Source organism: Momordica charantia (genome assembly GCF_013281855.1).
Source record: "Momordica charantia cultivar OHB3-1 chromosome 5 unlocalized genomic scaffold, Mcharantia_2.0 BLBB01000005.1, whole genome shotgun sequence".
NCBI lineage: Eukaryota > Viridiplantae > Streptophyta > Magnoliopsida > Cucurbitales > Cucurbitaceae > Momordica > Momordica charantia.
The window spans coordinates 22,487,544-22,514,658 of record NW_028275163.1 but is presented as its reverse complement, the minus strand read 5'-3'; the positions used below and the strand labels follow the sequence as shown (position 1 = coordinate 22,514,658).

Below are 27,115 nucleotides of genomic sequence, written 5' to 3'. Positions count from 1 at the left end.
AAGAATTTTTATTATATATGTGAAATTTGGGTTAAAATGATATTAAAATGCTCACTTTTTAAAAATATAAGATCAAAACGAACGTTTTCATAATATAGAGACTAAATTAACAAAAAAAAATTAAAAATATAAGAACTAAAATAGACGTTTTAAAAATTACAATGTCGAAAATGAACTTGAGTGAAAAATACATCATTAAAATAAGTTAGTCTCTCGTTTAAAAAATAATTCTGTTTTGTTGTATTAATTTTATTTTTTAGTTAACAATTACTATATATTAAATAATATATGGATTTCGTTTTTAGATAATACGAATTTCAAAATAGTATTTTTTTTATAAAGTTGTGAATTAATGCCGATTCAAACATATAAATATATATTTTTTACAGATTCAATCTTCCTATGCACTTGATGTAAAAAAAAAATCATTATCGACATATTACACATTTTAATCCGTCCATTTTTCTATAATAATAACAAACAACTCCAAGTTTAAAAAGATATTTATTTCATAGGTAAATAATATACCTATTTTATGCATTTTGATATTAAGTTCTAATAAACACCAGAAAAAAACCGATACACGAAGAACAAAAGTGAAAATTTTAAACAAAATGGGAAAAAAAAACTTTAAAAAGAATTAAAAAATATAATAATTAGTTAATAGTCTATATTATATAATAATATATAAACAGACACCCATTTCACTGGAAAGGCCGTAGCTCAAGCCCTTTTCATCCTCTGTTCCTCTCTTCTCCAACCTTCGTATTTCTGCTTCAAAGTTGCAGAGATTCAGAGCTTTGAAAGCTTCGTTAATGGCGGATTCTGTGAGATTGGAGGCTTGATTTTGATTTACTAGCCTCCCGAAGCTTCTTCTCTCAAGCTTCCAGAAGTAGAAGCAGTTTCTCTCTCTCTCTCCTCTCTCTCTCTCTCTCTCTCTCTCTCTCTCTTCATCTTCAGCTTCTCCAATTTCTGGTATTTTTTTCAATGGCTGTTTTATTTCTGCCATTAGAGCTCTCCTAAGCTTTTTGCATTACCATTTTCCTTCCCATTTGAAAATCAATGCAAATAATAATAATAATAATAATAATAATAAAGAACTCAATTTTCTTTTCGAATTAAGCCAAACCATTTGACAACTTTCAAGACTGTGGTTTCTGATTTCCAGTTATGGAAAAAAATATATATGAATAAAGTTGAGAACTTCAAGTTGTTTAGATTCCTCTCTGCTTTCATTGTAGTTTACTTTTAAAGTACTGCTTATTTGTTCCTCAAATATTTTATTTTTCTTCAAATATCAGTGGGGTCTGATGTGGAATAAAACTTTTTTAAAAAAAAAACACACACACACAAAACTTTGGTCTTGTCAAATTTGAAATCCTTACACATTAAATATAACTCCCACTGAAATTGGGGAGGATTATTGTGATGTAATGTTGATGTTTTGGTTTCAATTTTTTTTTCCATAAAAGTCACTCATTTTTTGTAATTTTTCTTGTTACCTCCATTGACAATGCAGCTTCAAGCTCTTTCCAGAAGCAGGAAGAAGAAAATGGTGGTTACAGAATCAGAAATGATGTCACATGATGAAGTTGATTCGCCATTACAATCTGAGCAGCAGCAGATTAAGCACCATGGATTCTCCTCTCTGGGAAGGCAGTCTTCAATTTACTCTCTTACCCTTGATGAGTTCCAGCACACTCTGTGCGAGAGTGGCAAGAACTTTGGCTCCATGAACATGGATGAGTTTCTCACCAGCATCTGGACGGCGGAGGAGAATCAGGCAATCAACGCCGGCCAGAGCCAGACGGCGGTGGCGGGGCTCGGCAATGCTCAGGCTCACTTTCCGGTGGCCGGAGCGTCGGCCGAGAAACGCAACATAGAGAAGCAAGTGAGCCTGCCGCGGCAGGGCTCGCTTACTCTGCCTGCACCCCTGTGCAGGAAGACTGTGGATGAGGTTTGGTCGGAGATTCACAAGGCCCAGCAGGGGCAGAATCAAAATGGTAACGATGGCAATGCCAACTCTCAGAATCCGAAGTCTGCCCCGCGCCAACCGACGTTTGGGGAGATGACATTGGAGGACTTTCTGGTCAAAGCCGGGATCGTTCGCGAACACCGCGGAGCAGAGGTGGGAATGTCGCAGTCATTACTGCCGCCCCAACAGTATGGTGTGTACCAGAATAGCAACCACACCATTGGTGCTGGTTATGTTTCTGGGTCTATAATGGGACTCAGTACTTCCGCCGCTAGTGGTGGTGCTAGTGGTGGTGCTACCGGAAGTGGCGGTGGCGGTGGCATTACGACATATCAACCAGTCCCCCAAGGTGGTTCAGCCATTGGAGATACATCAGGGTATGCTGGCAATAGCAAAAGAAACAGTGTTTATTCATCACAGCCTCCGCCTGCAGTTTGTTACGGTGGAAGAGTGGTGAACGGCGGTCGGGGTGGTGGCGGTGGAGGAGGATATCCGCCTGCTCAGCCGATGGGGATGGCGGGGCCTGTAAGTCCGGTTTCCCCCGACGGAATGTGCACAAATCAGGTAGATAGCTCAAATCAATTTGGGTTGGACATGGGTGGATTGAGAGGAAGGAAGAGGATAATTGATGGGCCAGTTGAAAAAGTTGTGGAAAGGAGGCAAAGAAGGATGATTAAGAATAGGGAGTCTGCTGCAAGGTCAAGAGCTAGAAAACAGGTCCATTTGTCTTTCCCAAGTGTCATGTTTTTCTGTTTGGTAGTTCAATAAAATGGCAAGCAATTGTAACTGAGATGCATTTTTTCCCCTGCATTGAAATAGGCGTATACAGTAGAATTAGAAGCAGAGTTGAACCAATTAAGAGAGGAAAATGCCCATCTTAAGCAGACATTGGTAAGCATCGTGTGATAAATTTTGATATCTAAGATAGAAATTGTCTCCTATTGTAATTCTAACAAGATTTTATGCTCTTTTTTGTATTGGAACATTGATAGGCAGAGCTAGAGAGGAAGAGAAAGCAACAGGTACCTCTTTTAAGAACATTTGCCTTTTAGCAGTTGTTGGATTGTAGGATAGAATTGCATGACATTTCCTTCAGATATGAAAAATGCAGGGTTGGTATAATATTCATCTGCAACTTGTTACATAACATCCTTTAAACATCTGTGTTTCGTGACGTCGGTATCAACTGTGATAAAAGGTTGCAGATTTGCAGTTGGGTCCTAGTTTTGCAGTCTTTTATAGATTGTAATTCCCTCAGCATCTTTCTAAATCGGTAGAATTTGACTTGGTTACCTTAATACTAACATTCTATGTCGTTAGAAACCAGGAGCTGCATCAAGCTATCGATCAGTTGATCTGTTGTGGTTTCTGGATCTTACTCTGCTGTTTCCCTCCCTTTGCAGTACTTCAAGGAAACAAAGAATGTTCAAACGAAAGCCCAGAGAGCCAAGGAGAAGCTTCGTGTTATGAGGAGAACTTTGAGTTGCTCGTTGTAAAAGCAGATGTTCAAATTTTCTGGCTATGGTAAAGGCAAAACATGAAAAACACACTTTAGTAGTTAGCAGGAAACTTATCAAAGGTTCACAGAGAAACCACGTGCAAGCCGCACCTCAAGAAATCGGCATCTGTCAAGCACAAATTTGAGCTGCTTGTCTTCTTTTCTCCAGGCGACTCAAATCAGAGTCACACTGGTGAATGGCCTAGTACAAGATTTGACTCTGTTTTCTAATGTGTTTGTTGAGGTGTTGTAATGAAGTAGTTAAGGCAAAATCTGCACAAAATCTGCTAGATCTTCAGGTCTTTGTGAGCCATAAAAAATTAAAATAGAGAGAATCACCGTTATCATATCATATTTGATGGGGTTTGTTTCAAATTCTGATTGTGCTCTCAAGAGGGTGAAATGTGCTCTCGTAATCTCATCTATGTGGGTTCTGAAATTCTTTTACATTTCTCATGGTTGGGGACAATCTTGTTAACCTCAAAATCAATCAAAACCAATATAATTTCGTCTCTACTCTAAGACTCTTCACCTGACACCCACATGTACGGTAAAAAGGGGCAGGAAAGAAGAACAACTTTTTGGCATTGGCATATCCATGACACCAAACTAGGCAATAAATGCATACAAAACACAAGTAACCAAGAAGTAGAAAACAGGGTTTTACCTGTACACGCCAGGAGAGCTGATGATGGCGGATTAGACATCTGCAGAGGACTTTGGTCCAGGAGCGCAGGATAAATGTCAGCCAGGAACCATAATTCCATGCAGTAAGGCCACAGTAATGAGACTATCGATGTTAAAAATGGGACCACAATGTCATCCACCAATACATTTTTCTTCTGGAATCTCAGGAATACGGGCCAAAGGCAAAGCAGAACACTGATAAACATAGCAAAAAAAATCAGGAAGAAATAGTAGTAAGATGGTAAGGAAAATAAACAAATCTCATTGTTTCATAGGGTACATGGATTTACAACTGCTTCAAGTTAAATAGAGAAGAAAGCATAATTTTCAGAACTGTGACCATAATGATAACTGTGGTGATAATTTACCTAAGCAGCCACAAATGCAGGGACCTAAATGCTATTCGAAATCGAACTGGACCTCAATATGAAGATATTTTCTCATAAGCTGAACGAAAGACGTGGTGAATTGTGCTAAGGTTTGGCATTCCTCATGGGTCTTAATTTCCGATACAACTCCACTGATTATCAATTTCTTCAACTTGGGACATATTTCTATAAGTTTCACCACCCAGTTAATGTCACTCCAACCAAGTTCTAATATGGTTACATTCTCCATCCGAGATGATCTCTGCAAGTTATGATGAACGGCTCCATGTTTTAGATCATAACTTAAAGATAAATGGCTTAACTTAGGGAAAGAGATAGAAATTGTGTCCAAATCCACAACTTCATCATCATCATCATCAAATGCTACACCCCACAGCCGGAGCTTTTTCAACATCGATGCCTTTGAGATCGTATGGTAGAATTTCGGCCACATGATTGTAAAATTGCAGACATCCACAATTTCAAGATTTTCAGTGTTCTCGCCAATGTCGAGATGGATAACACTAGCATCATCAATCTTCAGAACCCTTAAGGCTCCTTTGCCAATCAGCTCAAAGAAATCGAGTATACAATCTCTCAGATGTAAAATTTCAAGGATATCAGCCTGCAGTGTGAACTTATCTAAACTAAGTCCTTCAACAAAGACATCCTTCAATGAAGAACTGCTAAGTTCAATTGTTGGCTGCGCATCTGACATCACAACTTCTGGGTTGATTAGAGCTAACTTTTCAAGCTTTGGACAAGCAGTGAGAAGAAGATTCAAGTCTAATGCAGATATGCCGATATCACTAAGTGATAGAGATTTCAAGCAAGGGAACTTCTGATAAGTTGGCTCGACACCAGTTATCGAATTATTTGCCAATTCCAATGTTTCTAATTTTTGTCGGCCACACTTCTCAATGATATTGACGCTTGGGGTAGTTTCCACATTATAGTGTAGTCGACAGAGTGTGTCTCTCGTATACATGAGCCAAGCAATAACTGAGGAAGCTGAGAATGCATCAAAATCATCCATAAAAACGGACAAATTTTGGAGTCCAGTGGTCTGAAGTATAGTTTGTGTAATAATAATTTCCAAGGTACTCGTCGAAAGATCATGAGGAATTGGCCAATCGTTCGAGTTGAAGGTAAGAGTATGGAGGTGATTCCGCCAAGCCTCTCTCCATTTCTTACAAGTTGCAGAAGCGATCACCACATCTCGGGCAGCTTTTAGATGAGAAAGTATGTTTCCAATAACTTCAACTGGAAGGTGTTCCATATCCAACCGGAGCAGCACAAAATGAAGACCCCGTACGACTGATATCACCGCAATTTAGGGAAGATCATGAACTCTGATAGAAGCTGGACCGATAATTGACAAGAAAATTAAAAACAAATGAAATCCTGAGTTATTAAGTAGGAAAATCACTAACAAACCAGATTCATTGAGAAAAAAACAGAAAGACAGACAGAATTATCATCACGGCAGATACAAAGAACGGAAATCTAGCACTGGACTACTGCGGAGAAGATTTAAACTAATCTCAGTTGCAGAATTCAAAGTACCACGTCAAAACAAACCAGAAAAGGGGAAAAACATACCAAGAACTGAAGAAAAAACTTGATCGAAGTTCTTTAACGACTAACTCCAGACCTCATTTTACGTCACGAGATTCTACAAATAATGTCCACGAAAAGTCGCGCCGACCAAATCGAAGAGCAGAAATCTGCGTTGTTTACCTCAACGCTAGAATGAGGATGATCTTGAAGAGAGTCTGAGAGCCATTGTTAGACGAATTAAGAATCTCCAAGAAATATGGCCGAAACGTAGAATTCGTAAGAAAATGGGGCAGGGGAACTAGACGACCGGAGGACCCGAAAATGACTGGGATAAGATTGGAATTTCAGGTTTTGAAAGAATCTTTAGTAAAATAAATTAAAATCCTAATTCCTATGTCAATAATATTATAAACATTACGAAGTGATAGATGCTTATGAGATGTCTGCATGTGTCAATTTCTTCCGTTTGTTTAGTGTCTTCGGTTAACTGCTTAATTATCAATATTGTGTATATTTTTTATCTATTATTAGTGTCTAAATGTAACACCTCATAGTTGTACAAATTGTCAGTGACAATTCATGAAAGTGAGAATTTTAGTGAATTTTTGGCGGAAAATTTTTGTTAAATTTCTAAAATAATTTATGTTTTATTTTCAAAATTTTTAATTTATATTTATATTTTATATTTTGTCAAATCTCGTATTTTCTCATTGTTTGTGATTCGTGGTGGTTTATTTTGCTCTATAATTTTACAAGAAATAAAATATTTTATTTTTGTATTTTATTTATTTCCCTCTTGTTTTTTTAAACTAAATATATGTTTTAACTTTTAATCTCTTGATTTTTTTTTATTTAGATTCTAGTTTAAAAGTTTTTAAATTATTTTATTATGTTTTAAAATATTTTAACTAAATATTTGAATATTAAAATTAGTTGATGATAAAATTAATACAATATTTTGTGAATCAACCAAAATTTAAAACATTAGTTAAGCCACATGAAAGAATAAAAATCAAAATTTATACCAATTTCTTAAAATTTTTGAAAACTAGTTAGATACAACATAGATGGTTTAATTTCACTTTTAAACGCTTTTTTTTTAATACTTTAGAAATGAATTGGAGTTCTTTTTCCAGCTAAGGGATTGAATTTAGATCTTGGATGTCATCAGCCTCTTGCCACTGTACCCCAACACCTTAGTAAATGAAAAATCACATAGTATCAAATGGTCATGGGAGTGGATCAAGAACTAGGGTCAAATATAAATTATATAAATAAACAGTATGAAAAATAAATCAATTTTTTCCTTTAAATTTGACAATTTGTTCCCATTTTTACCATAAACTTTTAATTTCGTCAAATTGAAATCTATACTCAAATAAAAGTTTTCAAAAATGTAAATACCAAATTAACTAGCTAACAGAGTTCATAAATTATACACAATTTAAACAAGTTATATCTTATTAGTAATTCAATAACAACAATTTATTAATAAGTTCATGTTGGTAAAAAAAAAAAACAATGTATTAATAAGGTCATGAGCTTAGCTAAGCGGGTAAGACAACTAATTTCTTCTTGGAGGTTCGATCTCTCATAACATGTTGTAGTTATGGTATTAAATATCGTCGACATGTCGACGTTGACATGATGGATAAATCAATATTTTCATAATATTACAAAAAATATCAACAAAATATAATTAATTGACATGATATTAATATTAATTATTTTTAGCTTATTTAGAAATGATAAGAAATTTATCCGTTAATTTAAGTAAATCTTCCAAATTTTTTTTTTATTATTTTCATAACTTTTTTAGAAATTTCTGTCCATATCAACCTTTTATCTATATTTTCATTACATTATCGGGAAAAAACCTTGGCGGTATAAGAAACTGTCATATGTCAGAAATTTGCAAAAATAAAAATCGAATCTTTCTGTAATTTCTTAAAGATTGGAAATGGGTCGATATGGAAGGAAGTTGCAAAAGTTACCCGGGCTTCACATTTTTTAGCCCAATTTTGAGTCGCAAACTCTTGGTTGAAATGGCACTTTCTTGATTCTCCAATCCAATTCTGCTTTTTGGCACTGTGCCCACACATCGCCTTCCTCCAAAAAGCCAGTTTGCGACTCTACCTTCTTCTTCACATGGTTTTTGTTGCTTTTTCCCCAGATTTTCTCATAATGGCGGAAACTATCTAAGCTTCATATTCCCCCACCATTGCCATTTCGGACTTCAAGTACAACCCAAATGCTTCCTATTCTGCACTTTTCTCCGGTAAATTTTCCCTGAATTCAATCGCATTTCTCTATTTCTTGCATTCCTTATGAGACTCGTATTACCATGAATAATGAGTTGCTCTTGTTTGTTTGACTTCCCTTTTATTTTCGTTTCAAACTCGCTTGGAGCTCACTGTGACTGAAGTCGAGTGGCCTCGTGTTTCTCCCTCGAGTTTTTCTAGTGTTCTTGATTTATGTTTTGTGAGCTATAGACAAAATTTGGATCGTTTTTTTCTTTTCCAATCGTTATATTGTCTAATTCCTAGGACTGTTTTATTTTCTCTTTGATACTTGTCAAGTCAAAGTAGAATTTCTTGGTTCTATAGCTCTCAATTGATTACTTGGTCTTCCCGGACAGGCATTGGAAGAGAGATTGGCGTTGGAGTTGGGATTTTAAACCATTAAGAAGTTCCTGTCATCAGCCAACTTTAGAATTTAGAACGACCATTTTACGATGGCAAGTTGTACGTCGGTGCATTTTGCTCTTTCTGATGGTCGAAACCCAGTTGGCATACTTAATGTTCTTGGAGGAAGAGTATCAATGCCAATTGAGAATTCCTTGGGAAGATTTGGCTGCATTAAAATGCACGAAGAAGGGAATGGGTTTGTGGGTGTTGGCCAAAAGTTAACCCTGCGTAAATTCAAGTGTGCCTCCCATTCTCACAGTGTCAGCTCATATCAAAATGGAGACCCTTTTCTTGAACTTCACCCCGAAGTTTCAATGCTTAGAGGAGATGGAAACAGTATGTCGTCGAGTAGCCCGAGACAGGATAGTCCAATTGAAAGTAACACAGAGAGTTTTGAAGACACAACCAGTCCAGGTAATTATGGTGTAGCAAAGATTAAAGTCATTGGTGTAGGAGGTGGAGGGTCAAATGCAGTTAACCGTATGATAGAGAGTTCAATGAAAGGCGTGGAGTTCTGGGTCGTTAACACGGATGTTCAAGCTTTGAGAATGTCTCCTGTGTATTCTGAGAACCGTCTTCAAATTGGTAGGGAGCTTACGAGGGGTCTTGGAGCTGGTGGGAACCCAGAGATTGGCATGAATGCTGCCAATGAGAGCAAGGAAACTATTGAAGAGGCACTTTACGGAGCAGACATGGTCTTTGTCACTGTAAGTTCATTTTTACATGGCTATTTAACTCCGTACAGAGTTTTTTTTTTTTTTTTTTCTTTCTTTCTTTTTTGATAAGAGTTCCATTAAGAGAAATGAAAAGATATGCAAGGGCATAAAAAAAAAAAGAACGGCCCAACAAGAGGGAATCCATAAAGAAAAAGGTTCCAATTTAAAAGAATAACACCTAATTGATAACTACAGAAAGCCTTAAAAACCGACCCCACAAGGAAGCCTTAGAAACCGACCCCAACAGAATCTGTTTGGTCACTCATCATGGGTGTTTTGTGTTTATACCAATGTGAACAGCTAGGTTTTGCAATGAACTTGTCTGAACTGAAATGATATATTTAACTTATAATGGAAGCATTTCAGTATGGAAATAACGCTTTATGTGATTCTGATCTGGAAAAACTGTATAATTTTCCTAGTTCTTTTCTAATGCAGTACTTTCAAGATTTGGACGTGAATGGCACATAATTTCAAACTTTGGACCTCATTGATTATGGATCTGGGGCAAACATTTTGTGATGTTTATCCAAAGGAAAAGACATCCATGACAATATCTTAGGAGTGTTTATATCTCATTGACATTATTTGTTGAACATTCATCACATATATTGAACATTATTTTGATTGAAAATGTTCAACATGAGAACTATTTCTACTAATCCCATAATTTAATTTAATCATTTAAACTACTAAAGAGCAATAGTCAGCTCTCTTGATGAGGAATATAATTGGCTCAAATTCGTATACATTGACATAGATTGCATTTCCTTCAGTAACTGGGCCTATAGAAATCTTCTTTTTCCCAAATTCACTAAAACTTTACCTCATAATTTGGCAGTACTCCTTTTACAGAATTTATTTAATTGATCCTCTGGTTCTAAAATGGCTGTTAAGATCAATATCATGTCATCATTATTGAAAGCATAGTCCATACTTCAGCATATACCAATCATCCGATAATTTTTTGTATAACGTGGTTGATGGCCAAAGAAACATATAGATTTTGTTAAAGAGTGGATTTATGGAATAGTACAAAATTTTGCAATATGCAGCACAGACATGTAAAACATGGCCTAGGATCATATGAAGAAGACGTGGAGTAAGAAAATTTTCATAGGTCCACTCCACAATGATGTCCATCATGCTTGAAATTTGTCCTTCACATGTGCGACATAAGCTATTTTGCATTTACAATTTGAAGGTTATAAACGTTTTCTATAGTTTCTTGTGGCATTGAAAATCATAGACGCATGGCATACTATAGCCTTAAAACTTATCTTCCCAGATATCATCAGGTTTTGACAATAATATGCTAGGTAGCTTATGATATCTTCCTTTTTAAAGGCTAAGAGAATCATCATTTGCATTGATTACTGATATGTTCTGTTGCTAATAACTTGGAATATGTTTTTTCAGTTCATTTACATCAAAGAGTTATTGGCCAATAACTCTTTGATGTAAATGACTTATTGATCTTTAATTATTCTGGATCATATGTGATATTCATTTGTGAAAGTGTTAAGGAAGGCCCTAGATACATTCAATATATTTTTCTGACTGGGGGGAATTGTCTGTCCTTATTTGTAGGCTGGAATGGGTGGAGGGACTGGAACTGGTGGTGTTCCTGTCATTGCAAGTATTGCCAAGTCAATGGGTATCTTGACCGTTGGTATTGTCACAACCCCGTTTTCTTTTGAAGGACGAAGGAGGACGGTTCAAGCCCAGGAAGGAATTGCAGCTTTGAGAGACAATGTTGATACACTGATAGTCATTCCAAATGACAAGCTGTTGACTGCTGTTTCCCAATCAACAGCTGTGACAGAAGCATTTAACCTAGCAGACGATATTCTTCGGCAAGGTGTTCGTGGTATCTCTGATATAATTATGGTATGTAATTAGTAATAAAGTTGAACAAGATGCTCTCGATCTTTACATCAAAGGCTTTTTGACAAATTTCATAAATCCTTTGATGTAAAAGGGACCATGAGACAATTTTCTGATGTGAAAATCCTGGTTAGATTTAAAGTGAACTTCAAAATGGCACATACCATTTGATTAGTGAAGGCAGTTAGTAAATAGAAAGTGGTCGGCCACAAAGAAGTTAGTTTGGATAATATTGCTCTCTTTATATTTATGAAGTCATAAAAATTTTAAAAATTACTAGAATATTTAAAATACTCCAAGGACGATGCCTACATGAACTTCAGTGCCATTTCCAGAATTTCTTAAACTTTTACTTTTAGAAAAAAAAAAAATAGCAAAAAATTCTGTGTGAAAAATTATTTGAGACTATGCTTATCCATCTTCAAAACATTGTGCGAAGTAAATGTATATTAAACCCCTTGCTATACTCAAATGTCGTATTCTTGTATTCTGAATTCTGACGGGTAGCTTGCCGTGATAATTTCAGATACCAGGACTTGTAAATGTAGATTTTGCTGATGTCCGAGCTATCATGGCAAACGCCGGTTCTTCATTGATGGGGATAGGAACTGCAACTGGTAACACCAGCTAATTCTTCCAAGTTTCTAGAATCTTTAGTATTAGAAGGCTTAGTTAGCCATAATCCTTTGCTTTTAACTGTAGACTATATTATAGCAATGCAATGAACGAGTTATGATGAAACATTTAGGTGAAAATGAAATTTTCAAACGAGTTAGATACATCTACCCTAGTGTATGTCATCTGTAATTGGATACAGGGCCATATAGTGACCCGAGAGATTGGTGACCTGGTAGCGTTTAGTGAATTCTAGAAGAGTGTTGTTATGGAGAGGTTGCAAAAATTACCAAGGAGTGCCCTAGTGGTAAGGGCTCGGGATGTTTGGAGATATTCTTCACAGTCATAGGTAGTCTTGAGAGGTTTATAATTTCACTCTTGTTGTCTACCGGAATTGGCCTTGGTGTAGGCAAAATTAGTGGAGGAGGGCCATGAGTATTATGCAAATAGTTGGGCCACTGATCTCCCGGTTATCCCCCCCAATTAAACCCCCCAGAAAGGTTGCATAAGGTACCAGGAATGTCCATCCGACGGTGGCTGCATATTTAGTTTATTTTCCCTGAATACAAGATCATATTTTGGCTACTTGCTCAAATGTGGATTTAATCAGTTTGGTGCTTGTATTGGTGTAGGGAAAACTAGGGCAAGAGACGCTGCTTTGAATGCCATCCAATCACCATTGCTTGATATTGGTATAGAGAGGGCCACTGGTATTGTATGGAACATTACCGGGGGGACTGATCTGACCTTATTTGAGGTACAAGTCCACATTTTTTCTCTGTATTATTGTTTAGTATTAATGAATGGAATAAATGGATGAACTTCATTCACTTCCGAATTATAATGAAGAAGACTCTCGATATCCTCTTGCTGTGTGTAAAAATTTATGGTTCCTATCAATGCAGATCCACTCACCTTGATTTCCAATTTTGGATGACAAAGAAATCTCTGTTGGTAACAAATGCTTGATCGTTAAGTGGATGCAATCCTTCCTTGCACCTCGAAGCGATCCTCATTCATTTTTTAATTTTATTAACAAGAAACAAATTTTTAGATGAAAAGGAAAATTATTCAAGATACAAACCCCTGGAGGAGTGAAAGAAAAAGAAAAAACAAAAGTAGTCAACGACGAGCTCGACGAAGAGCAATACGATCTGATTGAAAAATAAAGAACATTATAAACCAAAAATCACTAATGAAGAGGCCTAAGAAGAGCAAAGACGAACATCGATCTTCCTTGAGCACCCTGAAAATGAATCTGGAGAGTAGCCAAGTGACAAAATATGAGAGAAACCACAACCATTCAATTACTCGAGACCTTTAAGATCCTCATTAGTTAAACAGGAAACTAGAGAGTGTAGGGTTTGGAACTATTGGTGGGTGATTTTTCTTTGCATCTCTTGTTTGTTTACGTGGTCTAGTTTATCTAGAACCCTTGATATCAACCATTCTATTCTGTTAAAATTTTTTTATGATTATATTGTATCTCCATTAGAGGTTTAAGTAGGTCGGTTTGGGTTGCTTTCTGCTGGAACCAACGCCAAAACAACATATTAGTTTAAGGAAAATAAAAAAGAGTGCCTGTCGTATTTAACCAACAAAAAGTAACCACCAAAAACTAACTAAAACTGAACATAACCATCAAAATCTATTAAAATCAAAGTAACTAGCAAAGATAGTTGAAACCGACTCAGTTCAGTAGCTTTTTGGGGTGTTTCAACTTGCATTCAAAATCTTCAGTTCTGCTTCTGATTGTCTAGATGAATAGCTGATATGTCAAAGCTTGGATTCTTCCAAATAACATTATGCTTCTTTAGTATGCTTTGCCTGATACTTCTGTTCACAAAAGTGCTATTCACACAGGTAAATGCTGCTGCAGAGGTCATATATGATCTTGTAGATCCATCAGCCAATCTAATATTTGGAGCAGTTATAGATCCATCAATCAGTGGACAAGTAAGTTGTTGAAAACTCCGATTAGATATGGCATCCACAGTTCTACCGTAAATCAGGCTTGATAGTTGCTGTGCATTAATTGGAACATATTCGAGAGGGTATAGTATAACATTTTTGAATAATTGAAGCAAATCAATTCACCTGGTTGAAGTGTTCGCATCAACTTTGTGGCAATTATCGTGTATGTCTTAGAATAACGGATCGAAAGCAGTTCCATCGCAGTTCCTATGGCTCATTCCACACTTTTCTGGATGTGTCAATAATCTGTTGGCAAAAGATACCTGAATTTCTTCTATGGAATGCCAACAACAACTGAGTCAAATTAAGTAACTTTGCGGTTTCACTCTGCAGGTTAGTATAACTCTCATAGCCACTGGATTTAAACGCCAAGAAGACGGTGATGGGAGGCCCTTTCAGGTACACATGTCTCTATCTCTATCGCTTCGATCAGTTCCCGAAAACATACTGAAAAACATATAGAGGACTAACCAACAAACCCAAGCCACACTTCAAGCTTTGTTAAAGCTTGGGAGTGAGAATTACTTGAACTCATTTTCAATGCTAGTAGTTTATGATCATCCGTCTATGTGCAGGCGAGTCAACAAGCACGGGGAGAAACTGGATATGGAATGAATCGAAGCCCTTCTTTCGCTGATGGTGGTCTTGTGGAAATTCCCGAGTTCTTGAAGAAGAAAGGTCGGTCGCGCTATCCCCGAGCTTAAAAATCTCCATTTTTCAGCTACTCCTCTACACTGCTTCCCCCTCCCAAGTAGTACACTTTGCCTCAGGTAGGTTGTAGGTTTCTACTCTGCCCATTGTTTGAAAGTAGTGTGTGGTAGTGTACATAAATTCAAGTCAAATTCTGAATCTGATTTCTTCCTAAGATGTAAGATCAAAGGTTTCTCCTTTGTAGTTTGAGAGCCTGTTATAACTGCAATTGCAAATACACTTCATGGAGTTGTATAGTGTGCAATTGTTGAATTTGTTGATGATCTTCATAATGTCAACTACATTATCCAAAGAGAGTGTATAAAATGTAATGGAAACATATTCATAATTTTAGTAGATATTTCATGAAAAATTAGTGACAATCACCATGTATAAGTTTAGGAATTAGAATAGAAAACTGAAAAATAAAGAAACTAAATCTAGAGTTAAATGTAAAATGGATTTAAATCTTAGGTTAAATTACAAATTCGGATTAATATATTTGTAGAAATTTCTAAACCGTCTTTGGACTTTCATTATGTGTCTAATAAGTCAATATTGTCAATTTTATCAATTAAATGCTTATGTGGTATGTTCATCGGATGAGAGGAAATTTTCTACCATTTTATTTTCTCGCCTAACCATCACTATTTAAGAATGGTGCGTCAAATCATAAATGGAAGAAATATGTACTCTTGTAGTACTAGAAAATTTCCCCATTTCGTGGGGTTGAACATGACAAATTTAACATGTTAAGTGAGATACACTTCCATTTATAGCAATTAAATTGTAGTTTTACATGGTATCTTATCATCACAAGTCTTAAGTATATGTTTCATTCCCTAATATTTGTATGTTTTTTTTTTTCAATTTTGCCTATGGTTTAAAAGGTTTTAATTTCTCTCACTATCCAAAAATGTTAAAAATGTCTAATGACAATTTTCCATAATATAATACAAGGAAAAAAAAGTTATTCAAAAAAGAAAAATTTCCAAGAAAAAAAGTATAAATTTCAAGTTAATAACAAAATTTCTCTAAATCTTTGTCTTTTTCTTTTTTTAACACAATAAATGGGGGTGAAAGATTAAAATGTATCAATTATCATTAAATTAATCTCGTATTGACAGATGACATAACGTTTTAATACTCGTCGATATTGAAAAACTAAATAAAGAATATATATATATTAAAAGAGAAGAAACTAAATTTGAACAGGGACCAGAAATTAATATATATATATTTATGAGAGAGAGGGGGAATTGATTTGAAACTGTGGGCGTGGAAAGTCCAAATGGCAGGTGGGTGGAGCGTCTCTTCACTATTCCATTGTGCGTGCGAGACAGATGTCGGTGTCTTCACCCCCCACCCATCGCCATCCCATCAAAGCTTTTTTTTTCTTTAAAAAATGCTATTTTAATTACTCTACTTTTTGAATTTTAATTTATTTTCGTTCATATATTTTTAATTTGATTTATTTTAGTGCATATATTTTAAAATGTTTATTTTGATTTTTGTACTTTTAAGAATTTAATATTTCAATCTAATTTACAAAATTTTAAAATAAGTTCTATTACATAGGAATTTTTTTAATATAAAGTCATAATTACATTTAAACAAATATATTGACTCTAGTGTCGTGTTGAAATTGTGGTAGAAAAAACGAAATTAATAATAAAATTAGGAGATCAAAATAGACACCAAAATTAACATTTCAAAAATACAGAAACTAAAATGAAAAAATTCAAAATATAGGACCAAAATAGTATTTTAATTTTCCACTCATTTTACATTACATTTAAAAAGTGCTTTACCAATTTCATTTTTAGAATAAAGTCTAATTAAGTACGTTTGTTTGAAAATTTTCAATTTTGCTAACATTCGAAGAAAAATCATTTTGTCATTATGTTTTCAAAACCATCATAATTTAATCTTTTTCCCTTAAAAAAGAAAAGAAAAATTAGTTCGGAAAAGGACAAGTATGAGCAACATTTCTCCACCTCAAAAACATTTGAAAAATATCTCTCAAATCTCAATCAATTTCCTCGTTTTATTACCCAACAAATAAATTCTCTCAAAATAAATGTATGATTTGAACGCATACTGTACTCCCTACCTCCTTCCCCACTCCTATCCTTGTCAAAATTTTATAATGAGTTCTCATTTTAAAAAATCGACAAAATAAAAAAATGTATATACATCAACAAAATATCACTAATATAAATCTAATACTAATATCAATAATTTTTAAAATTTTCTTTTAATAAAGTAAAATATTTATCTATTAAATTTAATATTTATTATAAACTTTTCAAAAAAATATATATTCATAAATTGAAATATCGATATTTACACTAACATTTAGAGCGGTGCCGGTACCAATTATCACGATTCCCATGGCCAAATCAACATCAGCCTCACAATCCTCCAAATTCCAATCCCACCTCTCCTTTTTTTCCTTTTTCTTTTTCTTTTTCTTTCTCTCCGAAATTTTCCCATTTCATTTTCCCTCAAATTCCCACTTCCCAATCAAAACCAAAACCACAAATCCCTAAAACAAAAGCCCACGTCCATTTGGACCCCCCGCTTCACTGTTCAATCCATCTAATCCCCATGGCGGAGGGGGCTCAGTAACCGCCTCTAGGGTTCCGCTTCATGACGACGAAACTGATTCCACCGATGGATTTGCAGTTGCAGGCCGCCGCCGCCGGTCCTCCTCAATACTCCGTTTCATTGGAGCCCGAGAAAGCCGGAATCGAGCAGGAACTGCAGTGTCTGGTTTCGAGTAAGGGCGGAGGTGAGGCGGCGAGCAAACTCTCGGAATCGGAAGTGCAGGAGGGGGAGGGAACGGCGGCGGTGGCGGCGGAGGAGGAGGGCGGACGGGAGAGGCTGAAGAGGCACCGGCGGGAGATGGCGGGCCGGGTATGGATACCGGAGATATGGGGGCAGGAGGAGCTTCTGAAGGATTGGATCGATTGCTCCGCCTTCGACGCCTGCTTGTTTCCGACCGGAATTGGATCGGCCAGGGCGGCGCTGATTGAAGAAGGAAGGAGAGCCAACAATGGCGGATTCCGACTGGAGAACAGGTGCTGAATTTTCAGTGATTTTTTTGTTTGGGGGAAATTTAATTGCAGTAATTAAAAAAAAATAAAAGAAAAGAAAGAAGAAGAACTAACAAATCCATTTCCCAAGGTTTGAATCTGAGTTTCCAAAATCTGAGGAGGGAGAGGATTTTGAATGTAAACAAAACAATCAAACAAAATGGTGCTTTTGCGTTTCGTCTATGGCTTCTCTCATATTGGCCATTTGTTTTTCCATTATTGTTAATTTGTACAATTTCTCTTTGCTACTTTCGATACCATTATTGTTAATTATTATTTTAATTAATCTTAATCCATTTTTATCTATTTGCATTTTTTTTTCAAATAATTGTGTGGTATGGAAATCTATTATTGATCTCATTCATATTGGTTTATATTTTTGCAATTTTCAGATCACATAATAGGCTTGCTTCATTCCCTAAGTAGATGTGGATGTTGTACCAGTGGTAATAAGAATTCAACAAAATAAACTTAAAATTCACCTCAATTGTTAAATATAGTATTTTTGTTTTTTAATAAAAATTAATTGTGTCTGATAGTTATTATTATTATTATTATTTTAATTCAATAAAAGAGTTAATGTTCCCCTCGGAAAAAAAAATTATGTTGATGTTGGCACAACCGTATTTTAAGTTTAAAAGAAATTATAATTTATGTGAAATTAAATAAATAATTACGCCTATGAAATAGGCTATAGCCAATTTGAGTACATAAGATATCTTCTTGAAGCAATCATCTACCTCACATTTCTTGATCTGGAAAAAAAAACATGTGAAATAATTATTGCCCTATTAATGCACTGCACATCTATTATGCTCATTTTATTGGAGAAATTTTCTAGAGAATTGCATTGTTTGGATAGTAGTTATTTGTTTGTTTGTTTTTTTTTTTGGGTGACACCTTAATGTATTTTTGAGTTCAATAAAAATGTTTTTCAAATTGTATAATATTTAACTACATTTTAATTTTTCGATTACAGACACACAATTCCTTCTAAGTTCTAATTGTTAGGTATCAGTACATGCATGACATTGTCAGGTAAAATTCTCAATAATCACGTATTGCAACAGTTAAAGTTTAACATTTTTTTTTACTTAATCCATCAAAAGCACTTTAAAAAAATTAAAGGCATTTGATAATTACATATTTAAAACTGATTTTAAAAAATTTTAAAATAATAAAAAATTACCTTAAAACGCTTTAAAGTGCCTACTGCTCAATTAAAAAAATGATATTACATTTACAAATACTGCCTTGAAAAGTCATTAATCCGAGCACTGCGAATCATTTGCTCCCCTCTGGCTAAGGAGTCAACAAACTCTAGAGATTTTGCAGACATGTGATGCATTTACTTCCCACAAAAAAAAAAAAAAACAAACAAACAAACCTACCTGCATTCAAACGGCTCCATTGCTCTCCCAATTCTATTGAGTTTTGGCTTTAACATGTTTGAAGCATGGTTCAGCAAACTCGAGTTCTGCCCGCTTTTGGTCTGTTTTCTTTCTTTAATTCAATAATTACAAGTTGAGAGATCGAATCATCGACTTTCGTACAGTAATAGATGCCTTATCTATTTTGAACTATACTCGAATTGCCATCTCCAGTCAATTTATCATTCACCAAGTCAGACATTATGATTTTTCACTAGAAACAATTCCCCTAAATAGGACCCAACAATAAGGTTAAAGACACCATAATCAAGAGAAATAAATGTTGAATGGATGCTCCAAAACACAGGTTATTGGAATTCTGGGTACTTTTCCGATCATCAGCTTGAACATTATAATTCACATAGTATATATGATACCTCTTGGTTATTATATAAAATATACTATCGCACAAACATGATTCGGAAAGTTAAGTTAGGAAATAGGAACCAGCTCCCATATCCTTATTGTACCATCGTCGCTCGCTGAAGCAAGCAGCCTCTTCTCCTGACAGAAGTTGGATTGAATGCGTTAGTACGATGTAAATCAGTATTTTAAAACAAAATGACGACGGAGAGGAAAAATGGGAAGGATTTCATGTTTAGTAGAGATAATAGCGTAGAATCAGTAATTTGAAATACATACTGGCTAAAAGGCAGAAATGACAGCTTTCACACCAAGGAGCTGAAGGGAGTAGCGACGGCAAAAATACCCGAGGGTACCCGACCTGATTGGGTCGTGGATTCCCCGGTTTGATCGGGGACGGGGGAGTTCCCCGCTCCGTCCCCGACCCCGCCCCGTTTAATTTTTATTAATGTTTTTATTTTTATATATTATATTAATAATAATAATTTTTATACTACTTTTGTCATGACTTTGTAGATGGAACTATTGTAGATGGAACTATTGGAGATGGAACTATTGTAATATTATGTTAATTTTCTTGATTTTTCCTGTTTTATATTGTATAACTTCAAATTTTGAGGTTTTAAACCTTCTTCTTAATTAAAGATTCATCGGATTGAAAAAACCAACCCATCAAAAATATCTAAAATATCGTGATTGTATTTAACTAAAATTTACACAATTCTATAAAATAAAAAGTTTATATATTTTTTAAAGAATTAAAATATTAATAAATCTTTAAAAATAATAAATAAAAAGTTAGGTCGGGGACGGGTTCCTTGAAGGGACCCTATCCCCGCCCCATCCCCGCCCCCAAATTTTCGGGGACGGGGTAAAATTCCCCAACGGGGCATGGATGGGGTGGGGATACCCCCACCCGGCTCCGCCCCACCACGTTGCCAACCCTAGAAGGGAGTAGGGGTAATTTATAACCATTAAAGTCAGATGGTTTTTTAATATCTATGAGCGTCTAGATGGTTTAATATCTGTGAACGTCTAGACTAACTTTTGTAGGCTCATACTCACTAGGATTATTAATATCTCAGGTGGCTACCATGGTGTTTGAATTAGGATGTAATTGGTTATGACTATAATTAAATTCCAGTCATGAGCTAATCTTAAATGCCAGCAAAAAGTTTGCATGTTGAAACAAGAGCCTTACCCCGGGGCTCCATTGCACTGAATTTACATCCATGTCATGGGCCTTCTCCTTCTTATAAAGCAACTGGAATGAAGATCCATCAACCTGCGATGAAAAGGGAGAGTGGTAAATACTTCTTCCTTTGACTCGAAAGTTCCACTGCATTTTCACATCTTGAAAATAAAAACATATTTAACCAACAGCTTAATACTCAAACTAAGCCACACTGAACTATGATAAAGAGTTTCCATCACATTAGAAATCCCCTTCCTAATCAGTAGAACAATAATTGTAATACATGAATAAATAACGGTCTCCATAAAGCTATGTGAGAGACAATACACAGGTCCAGACACATTATTGTACGGTCTGGCCTTCACACAATGTATTTTTGGCTATTTGCAGACCTTTAGAAATTAGGATAATAATATAGTGTTTATTTTTCACCATTAATGCGAGTAAATGCTAATAGTAAGAAGGCGGGGCAGGCATTCATTACCACTTTCTCTTGATTCTCCACAAACAAACGGATCGCATCATCAGCAGCTCCACTAGCAATTATGCCATGTCTGTCACATTCAAGTGCAAAAGTCATCAGCTTCGTAGATGAATGGTCAGAAATTACAATATAAGATGAGGAAAGGCTACAAAGCGTAGGTGATCACATATCGTACACAGAATAAACCATAATACGCTTTCCAATCAAGATTTGAGGATGACCATACATATTATTTTTTTTTTATAAGAAACATCAAAAAGGTGGAAGAGAGACAGCCTAAAGACAGAGGGTAGAGAGAACCCTCCCCAATGAACTAAACAATCAAGACTTACCAATCATGTAGGATGAGTTGGAGGCTATAATTACAAAAATACTTCTTGTGGGAAGAAATCCACCACGAAGCAACATGCTTAATATTCATACAAAAAGAATCTACCAAATTTGAAATATTCTAAAAAATCCGGCTGTTCCTCTCTTTCCATAAAAGCCAAAGAAGAGCTCAGGCAGCACACTTCATAAAACACCAGCTTTTCCTTTGAGGTTAGGTCCCCCAAAACCCTCTGATATAAAGTCTTCTATTCTCCTAGGAAGACAAAAAGAAAGATCCAGGTGAGAGGCAATAAAAGACCAAGCTTTTGTAGCATAGGAACAATGAAGGAAAAGATGGTCCAACCCTTCTTCATCCCTTAAGCACATGCTACAGACCGAAGGAGAGAGGACCCACGAAGGACATTTCCTTTGCAACTTGTCTGCTGCGTTGAGGCCTCTGTAATACAGGTGCCAAAGGAAAAATTTAACTTTCTTTTGGAACTTTGAAATGCCAAATCTGATTTGCCATGGTCGAACTTAAAATAGGGGAAGGAGAACTCAGGGCCAAAAACGTGGATCTAACTGAAAACATCCCCGAAATATCTGCTTTCCACCACAATCTGTCTCTGCCTTGCCCAATGATCACCCCCTCTAACTTTTCAGAAAAAATCCCCCATCTGCTTATCTCCCTCTCAGAAAGATTCATTCTAATGCCCAAATCCAAAGTTGAAGATTCTGCCGACCAACACTCTGCTATTGTAGCATTCTTCTTTAAGGAAAGAGTGTAGATCTCCGGAAAAGAAGCTGCAAGGGGAACACTGTCTATCTAGGCATCCTCCCAAAAACGAACTGAATTTCCAGCAGAGACTTTGAAGAGAGACAGCTTGTTGAAATCCATTTTCAAACCTTGAATATCTAACCAAGGTCTCCCCACAGAAGAACCTTTAGCAGGCTTCGGCAAGCAACCAAAGGGCTCTTCTCCATAGATAGCCGCTATGACTTTCCTCCAAAAACATCCTCTCTCTGTCGCAAAACGCCACAACCATTTCATCAGCAAAATCTTATTCCTCTTAGCCAAAGACCCGATACCGAGACCTCCCTTTTCATGCGGAAGAGCTGCCCAAGACCATTTCACCAAGTTTTTCCATAGAATTAACCACAGCTATCGGAGCTTTATTTATCAAGGGAATTTCCCGCAAAGAGCGATACTTCTAATAAAGTACATGCGATCAACTTTTCAATGAGCATAAATATTTGATCATCAATGTTCAATGAGTTTGAGAGCAGAGCCCACTAATTGATCTTAAATTATTGGGTAGTCAATGAACCTTTAGGATAATTAATACCATAAGTAGGAGGCCGAGATATTTTGAACTTATGGGCATTTGGTCAAAACCAGTAGTATTTACAAACTTTTTTTTTTAATAAGAAACCTGATACGTATGTATAAACAGGTAGCCAATTCTTTGACGTAAAGTACATGCGATGCACTTTTTTGTCAAGAAAATAGCTTTCATTATGACTTCCAATTGAGGAGGGTTTTTGTAACCCCTTTGGTTCTTGATAATGCCTCCTTGTGAATCTTATTCCTAATGAAATGAATTGAAATGTGATGCACTTTTTTGTCAAGAAAATAGCTTTCATTATGACTTCCAATTAAGGAGGGTTTTTGTAACCCCTTTGGTTCTTGATAATGCCTCCTTGTGAATCTTATTCCTAATGAAATGAATTGAAATGTATCTTGAAATGTGTTTCCTACAAGAAGGGGGAAATCAGCCCTCCCTCTCTTGATAATTTGTATTGGGGAAAAAGTAGCCTTGTAGGTGAATAAAGCTACTCATTAACTGTGTCTTTTAAAGTTGTTAGATATCGATTAAATTTACCCTAACCCATCAGCTTAAACTTTTGAGTTCGTGATTTAATCATATATAAGATAGTATAAGAGCAGGAAGTCTAGTCTTTTAACTCCTGTATTTTCATTTCCAACCCCGTTTCATATTGATTTCCACTTGTTTGGCCATGTTCAAATTTTCAAGCCTACAAGTGAAGGGGAGTGTTAAATATCCTATAAATGATTAAATTTATCCTGAACCATCAATTTAAGCGTTTAGGTCTATGGGTGATTTAATCATATTTAAGAAGACAAAATGAAGGATTATTTATCCCGGCTTTCCAGATGTTCATAAAATGGAGAAGAAATTAAACCAAGCACTCTATTACCACGACTAAATTTCCACACACCTTAACTTCTCTACTAACGACTGGAGTAATTGGCTTTAAACACTGTAGCACAAGAGAATAAAAATCTTTAAAGACCTAAAATTAAAATCTAGCGACTACATAGTTAATTTTACCTTGACCAATGACCAGAGTAGCACAAGAGAGATAAAAATATTTATAGACAGAAAATTAAAATCTTACAGCAATAAAGTGGTTAATATTACCTTGAACAGTGAACAGAGAAAATTGTTCGATCATGATAACCGGAAAGAGTGCAAGTATGCCTCCTAACAAAACCAGATAAAAGAACAACCTATCAGCATGCTTACAGGAAAACAGATATAACATTGTAGTTGGAAAGAAACGAAGATACTAATAAGATGGTCTCCGAGTATGCATCCCTTAGTACTGAAGAAACATTATCAGTTTGTTGATGTATTTAGTTGCACATGAAATGCTCTACTACATTACTTATGAGCATGCATGCACATCAAGACATTCGCATGCATAAAAATAAACATATAAACACTAAATATTCATAACAATGTCTAAATTCAAGGAAAGTAGGCATCAGAAGAGTCCTATAAGTGAAAAAAATCACCTTCTTGAAACCAGGTTTTAAGTTTGCTTTACTAAGTTAGGGTATTAAAGAACAAACGTAATTGCTAGAGCTTTACTTATGACAGTCTCAGACTATTTGACTCCTCCGATTACAAGGTTTTAATCAAAGGAGACCATGTCATTTAGATCAATGATATATATAATGAACATATGCTTTCCCTTTCATGCCAACGTTCATATTCAAGCACAAAAATCTACAAGTACCAACCAATTTCATAATAATAAAAGGAAAAATTACACATTGTATCTGAACATATCCTATCAATAAAGTTCTACTCACTCCAAGCCCACACAATCATAATGATGATGATGATGATGAAGTTTTTGTGTCCCTCACCATGGTGAATAGTCACCCCCAGAATGCAACCTTGTCCCATCCGTTTCCCATATTTTAAGGGTGAGATCATCACTGCAAAAATGGACCACACTCAAGTTAGATTCACCTAATGAATTAATTTCAAACTTGGTGTGAAATAATTTCATGACTTCCATATTACTAAGGAAATGGGGAAACTAAATAACTTCAAAAGAAAATTATAAAGTTTTATTGCTAACACGCACATAAATGGCCTACCTACAGGTAACCATTTTGTCTCCAGTTGCGTTGAAAGAAAGGGCCCAAACTGTAGAAGAGTGACCACTGGGAAGAAAATAAGCATAATAATTAAGTTAAACCTTGTTAAGCTGAAGCTAACTACCCTATGGCAATAAGAATGGATATATATATATATATATATATATATATATATATATAACTTAAAAGTTGTGAAAGCGACAAACAGCGAGAGAATGAGAGGGAAAGAGAAATAGTTATATACTTGTTAGATTCATCTAAAGTTTGAACGCAGTGCCAATCATCATTGTCATCATCACCTGCCCAAACCTGAAGTGGTTTCATCATCATAAATTAATAACATCTGTGTCAATCTCAAGTAATTTCCCTAGGCATGTAAAAAAAAAAACATATATAATATTAGAAGATGTCTTAGAATAACACCTTGATAGTATTGTCATAGCTACACGAGAATAAAAGATCCATGGTTGGGTGCCACTGAACCATTTTTACATCCTGTGTATGTCCTTGCAACACCGAAACACACTCATACTCATTGCCGGGCAATACTTCCCAAATCCAAACGGTTCTATCTCGACTGCATGTTGCAAGCAGAGAACCAGATGCATTCCAAGATACACTTTTGACCTCATTCTCATGACCCTAAACATCAACCAACGAGACAATTTTCAAAGCTTTCAATGCAATGATGAATAAGACAAATGCAGTAAAATAGCAGACAGCCCTATCCTTATGGATCATTGGGAGAAAAGCTTGCAATGAATAGTTATGTTTATATATATAATTCTTGATAGGAAGTACTACCTCTAGAGTGGAAACACATTCATAATCACCCCCGACATTCTGCCAAATAGCCGTGGTGGCATCAAAGCTTGCCGTGGCCAATGATTTCCCATTTGGCGACCAAGCGCACGACCTAACAGTTCTAGTATGCGTTTCTTCTAAAACTTCCTGCAAATAGCACTACATTAGCATTTCAGCTCGCAATGTCAAACACCTATAGATTCCGATGAGTATCTTATAACCGAATGGAAAATATCAAATTGCACAAAGCAAAAAGAACTCATGGAATATGAGAAACTCTCACGGTTTCATAAATTCAGCTGCTTAGGTTAGTTATCCAATTCCAAATATTTCGTGAAAACATCAGAGTAAAAGAACTAGTAGCTCTATAAACAATTTCCACAGAACCGAAATGATCCCATCGATGTTCAAAGCCAAGACGACATGACCTACTCTAGTAATCAGCCATCGAACATATTTACAGATGAAATAGAACCTTGCAGTTCCACGAGCCAGATGAGGGACATTGCTCCCATATACGAACGGTCTTATCGCCACTACAGGAAGCAAAAATAAGTGGAATTCCTTCAACTCCGGTGGCGGGATTCCATGCCAGACTCCATACCCTATCAGTATGACCTTCAAGCTTCGCAGCCTCCTTGAGCTCGAATCGCCCATCCCAAAGCTCCATCACAAGAATGGTGTTCGCTTGCAAAATCGTCGGGAATCTAGGAAGAGTATCAAGCCCTTGGTCCACAAGTATCCGAGATTCTTCAGCTGTGCTAAAATGGCGGGGAAGGGATCAGCACGCGCCGCCGCGGATTCTCTCCTCGATGAGTCGTCCGCTTTCAGAGATTCACACATTAAATGAAGTAAGACGACATTTCACGTCTCTAGGGAAAATGGAATAATGTTCCGACTGAAACGGTTTCGTTTTAGTTAACTTTATAACTAAAAAATGTTATGCCTTATCATTATATTAAAAAAATATATATAAATAAATAAATTCAAAACCAGCGTAACTGTCTTAAAAAAAAAAAAAACACCACTAAAAAATTGTAAATTCAATCCTCAACCCCTGCATATTGTAGTAAAAAATGTTACATATTTTATTTGAGCAGTTTTCATATTAAATTTTGGTATTTTGTACCTAGACCCATTTTGGGTGTGACGTAGAAAAATCTAGCTAAAATAAGCCCAACTAAGATAAAATTCGAGGGCTGCGCAATGCACATGCTCATTGTGCACTGGTTTTGGGCTCAAATTTTATCTTAGTTGGGCTGGGCCTCATAGGTGCACATTGAGCGGGTTCAAGTGGTTCTTGTATGACTCATAATCCAGAGGGCTACAAAGCCTCATTTAGTGCGGCTCGTTGGGTCAT

General features: G+C 35.9%; 5 protein-coding genes across 10 annotated transcripts; 3 read left to right on the top strand and 2 right to left on the bottom strand.

The window, feature by feature from the left end:
• The first annotated feature begins 533 nt into the window (after positions 1–533).
• On the top strand, positions 534–3,920 carry ABI5 (Basic-leucine zipper (bZIP) transcription factor family protein). Of its 4 annotated transcripts, none has more exons than XM_022289096.2 (5): positions 534–892; positions 1,520–2,692; positions 2,795–2,866; positions 2,968–2,997; positions 3,379–3,920. In XM_022289096.2, the coding sequence occupies exons 2-5, from the start codon at positions 1,553–1,555 to the stop codon at positions 3,469–3,471; spliced, it is 1,335 nt and encodes a 444-aa protein (XP_022144788.1). In that variant the 5' UTR covers positions 534–892; positions 1,520–1,552; the 3' UTR covers positions 3,472–3,920. The 4 variants fall into 4 exon arrangements, with proteins under 4 accessions (XP_022144788.1, XP_022144789.1, XP_022144787.1 ...); XM_022289097.2 differs by having other exon boundaries at positions 534–901; XM_022289095.2 differs by having other exon boundaries at positions 534–975.
• Positions 1,347–6,435, bottom strand: LOC111014389 (F-box/LRR-repeat protein At1g67190). 3 transcript variants are annotated; one of them, XM_022289100.2, is made up of 6 exons: positions 6,131–6,435; positions 4,529–5,890; positions 4,141–4,355; positions 3,585–3,757; positions 3,002–3,494; positions 1,347–2,780 (listed from the first exon to the last, which is right to left on the bottom strand). In XM_022289100.2, exon 2 carries the CDS (start codon positions 5,805–5,807, stop codon positions 4,560–4,562), a length of 1,248 nt encoding a protein of 415 aa, XP_022144792.1. In that variant the 5' UTR covers positions 5,808–5,890; positions 6,131–6,435; the 3' UTR covers positions 1,347–2,780; positions 3,002–3,494; positions 3,585–3,757; positions 4,141–4,355; positions 4,529–4,559. The 3 variants fall into 3 exon arrangements, with proteins under 3 accessions (XP_022144792.1, XP_087979909.1, XP_022144794.1); XM_088123783.1 differs by having other exon boundaries at positions 3,002–3,490; XM_022289102.2 differs by having other exon boundaries at positions 3,585–3,746.
• Positions 6,436–8,119: 1,684 nt separating this feature from the next.
• On the top strand, positions 8,120–15,011 carry LOC111014387 (cell division protein FtsZ homolog 2-1, chloroplastic). The gene is made up of 8 exons (XM_088123782.1): positions 8,120–8,366; positions 8,727–9,482; positions 11,082–11,381; positions 11,905–11,995; positions 12,626–12,750; positions 13,857–13,949; positions 14,301–14,366; positions 14,543–15,011. The coding sequence occupies exons 2-8, from the start codon at positions 8,823–8,825 to the stop codon at positions 14,669–14,671; spliced, it is 1,464 nt and encodes a 487-aa protein (XP_087979908.1). The 5' UTR covers positions 8,120–8,366; positions 8,727–8,822; the 3' UTR covers positions 14,672–15,011.
• Positions 15,012–17,067: 2,056 nt separating this feature from the next.
• On the top strand, positions 17,068–18,061 carry LOC111014324 (uncharacterized). The gene has a single exon (XM_022289008.2). The coding sequence runs from the start codon at positions 17,310–17,312 to the stop codon at positions 17,745–17,747; it is 438 nt and encodes a 145-aa protein (XP_022144700.1). The 5' UTR covers positions 17,068–17,309; the 3' UTR covers positions 17,748–18,061.
• A 1,393-nt stretch (positions 18,062–19,454) lies between these two features.
• Positions 19,455–26,658, bottom strand: EMB1345 (Transducin/WD40 repeat-like superfamily protein). Its single transcript, XM_022289030.2, has 10 exons — positions 26,231–26,658; positions 25,756–25,902; positions 25,375–25,593; positions 25,196–25,260; positions 24,952–25,017; positions 24,715–24,786; positions 23,981–24,043; positions 21,228–21,297; positions 20,750–20,833; positions 19,455–19,689 (listed from the first exon to the last, which is right to left on the bottom strand). The coding sequence occupies exons 1-10, from the start codon at positions 26,423–26,425 to the stop codon at positions 19,618–19,620; spliced, it is 1,053 nt and encodes a 350-aa protein (XP_022144722.1). The 5' UTR covers positions 26,426–26,658; the 3' UTR covers positions 19,455–19,617.
• Positions 26,659–27,115: the final 457 nt, after the last annotated feature.

Coding starts and splice junctions, on each gene's coding strand:
- LOC111014389 (XM_022289100.2), bottom strand. CDS start 5,807: ATGGAACACCTTCCAGTTGAAGTTATTGGAAACATACTTTCTCATCTA.
- LOC111014324 (XM_022289008.2), top strand. CDS start 17,310: ATGACGACGAAACTGATTCCACCGATGGATTTGCAGTTGCAGGCCGCC.
- EMB1345 (XM_022289030.2), bottom strand. CDS start 26,425: ATGGAGCTTTGGGATGGGCGATTCGAGCTCAAGGAGGCTGCGAAGCTT. Junction 24,044..24,714: donor GGGGGTGACTATTCACCATG/GTGAGGGACACA, acceptor TGGTTTTGTTAG/GAGGCATACTTGCACTCTTT. Junction 19,690..20,749: donor CAGTGCAATGGAGCCCCGGG/GTAAGGCTCTTG, acceptor AACTTCTGTCAG/GAGAAGAGGCTGCTTGCTTC.
- ABI5 (XM_022289096.2), top strand. CDS start 1,553: ATGGTGGTTACAGAATCAGAAATGATGTCACATGATGAAGTTGATTCG. Junction 2,693..2,794: donor GGTCAAGAGCTAGAAAACAG/GTCCATTTGTCT, acceptor GCATTGAAATAG/GCGTATACAGTAGAATTAGA. Junction 2,867..2,967: donor CCCATCTTAAGCAGACATTG/GTAAGCATCGTG, acceptor GAACATTGATAG/GCAGAGCTAGAGAGGAAGAG.
- LOC111014387 (XM_088123782.1), top strand. CDS start 8,823: ATGGCAAGTTGTACGTCGGTGCATTTTGCTCTTTCTGATGGTCGAAAC. Junction 9,483..11,081: donor CAGACATGGTCTTTGTCACT/GTAAGTTCATTT, acceptor CCTTATTTGTAG/GCTGGAATGGGTGGAGGGAC. Junction 12,751..13,856: donor CTGATCTGACCTTATTTGAG/GTACAAGTCCAC, acceptor CTATTCACACAG/GTAAATGCTGCTGCAGAGGT.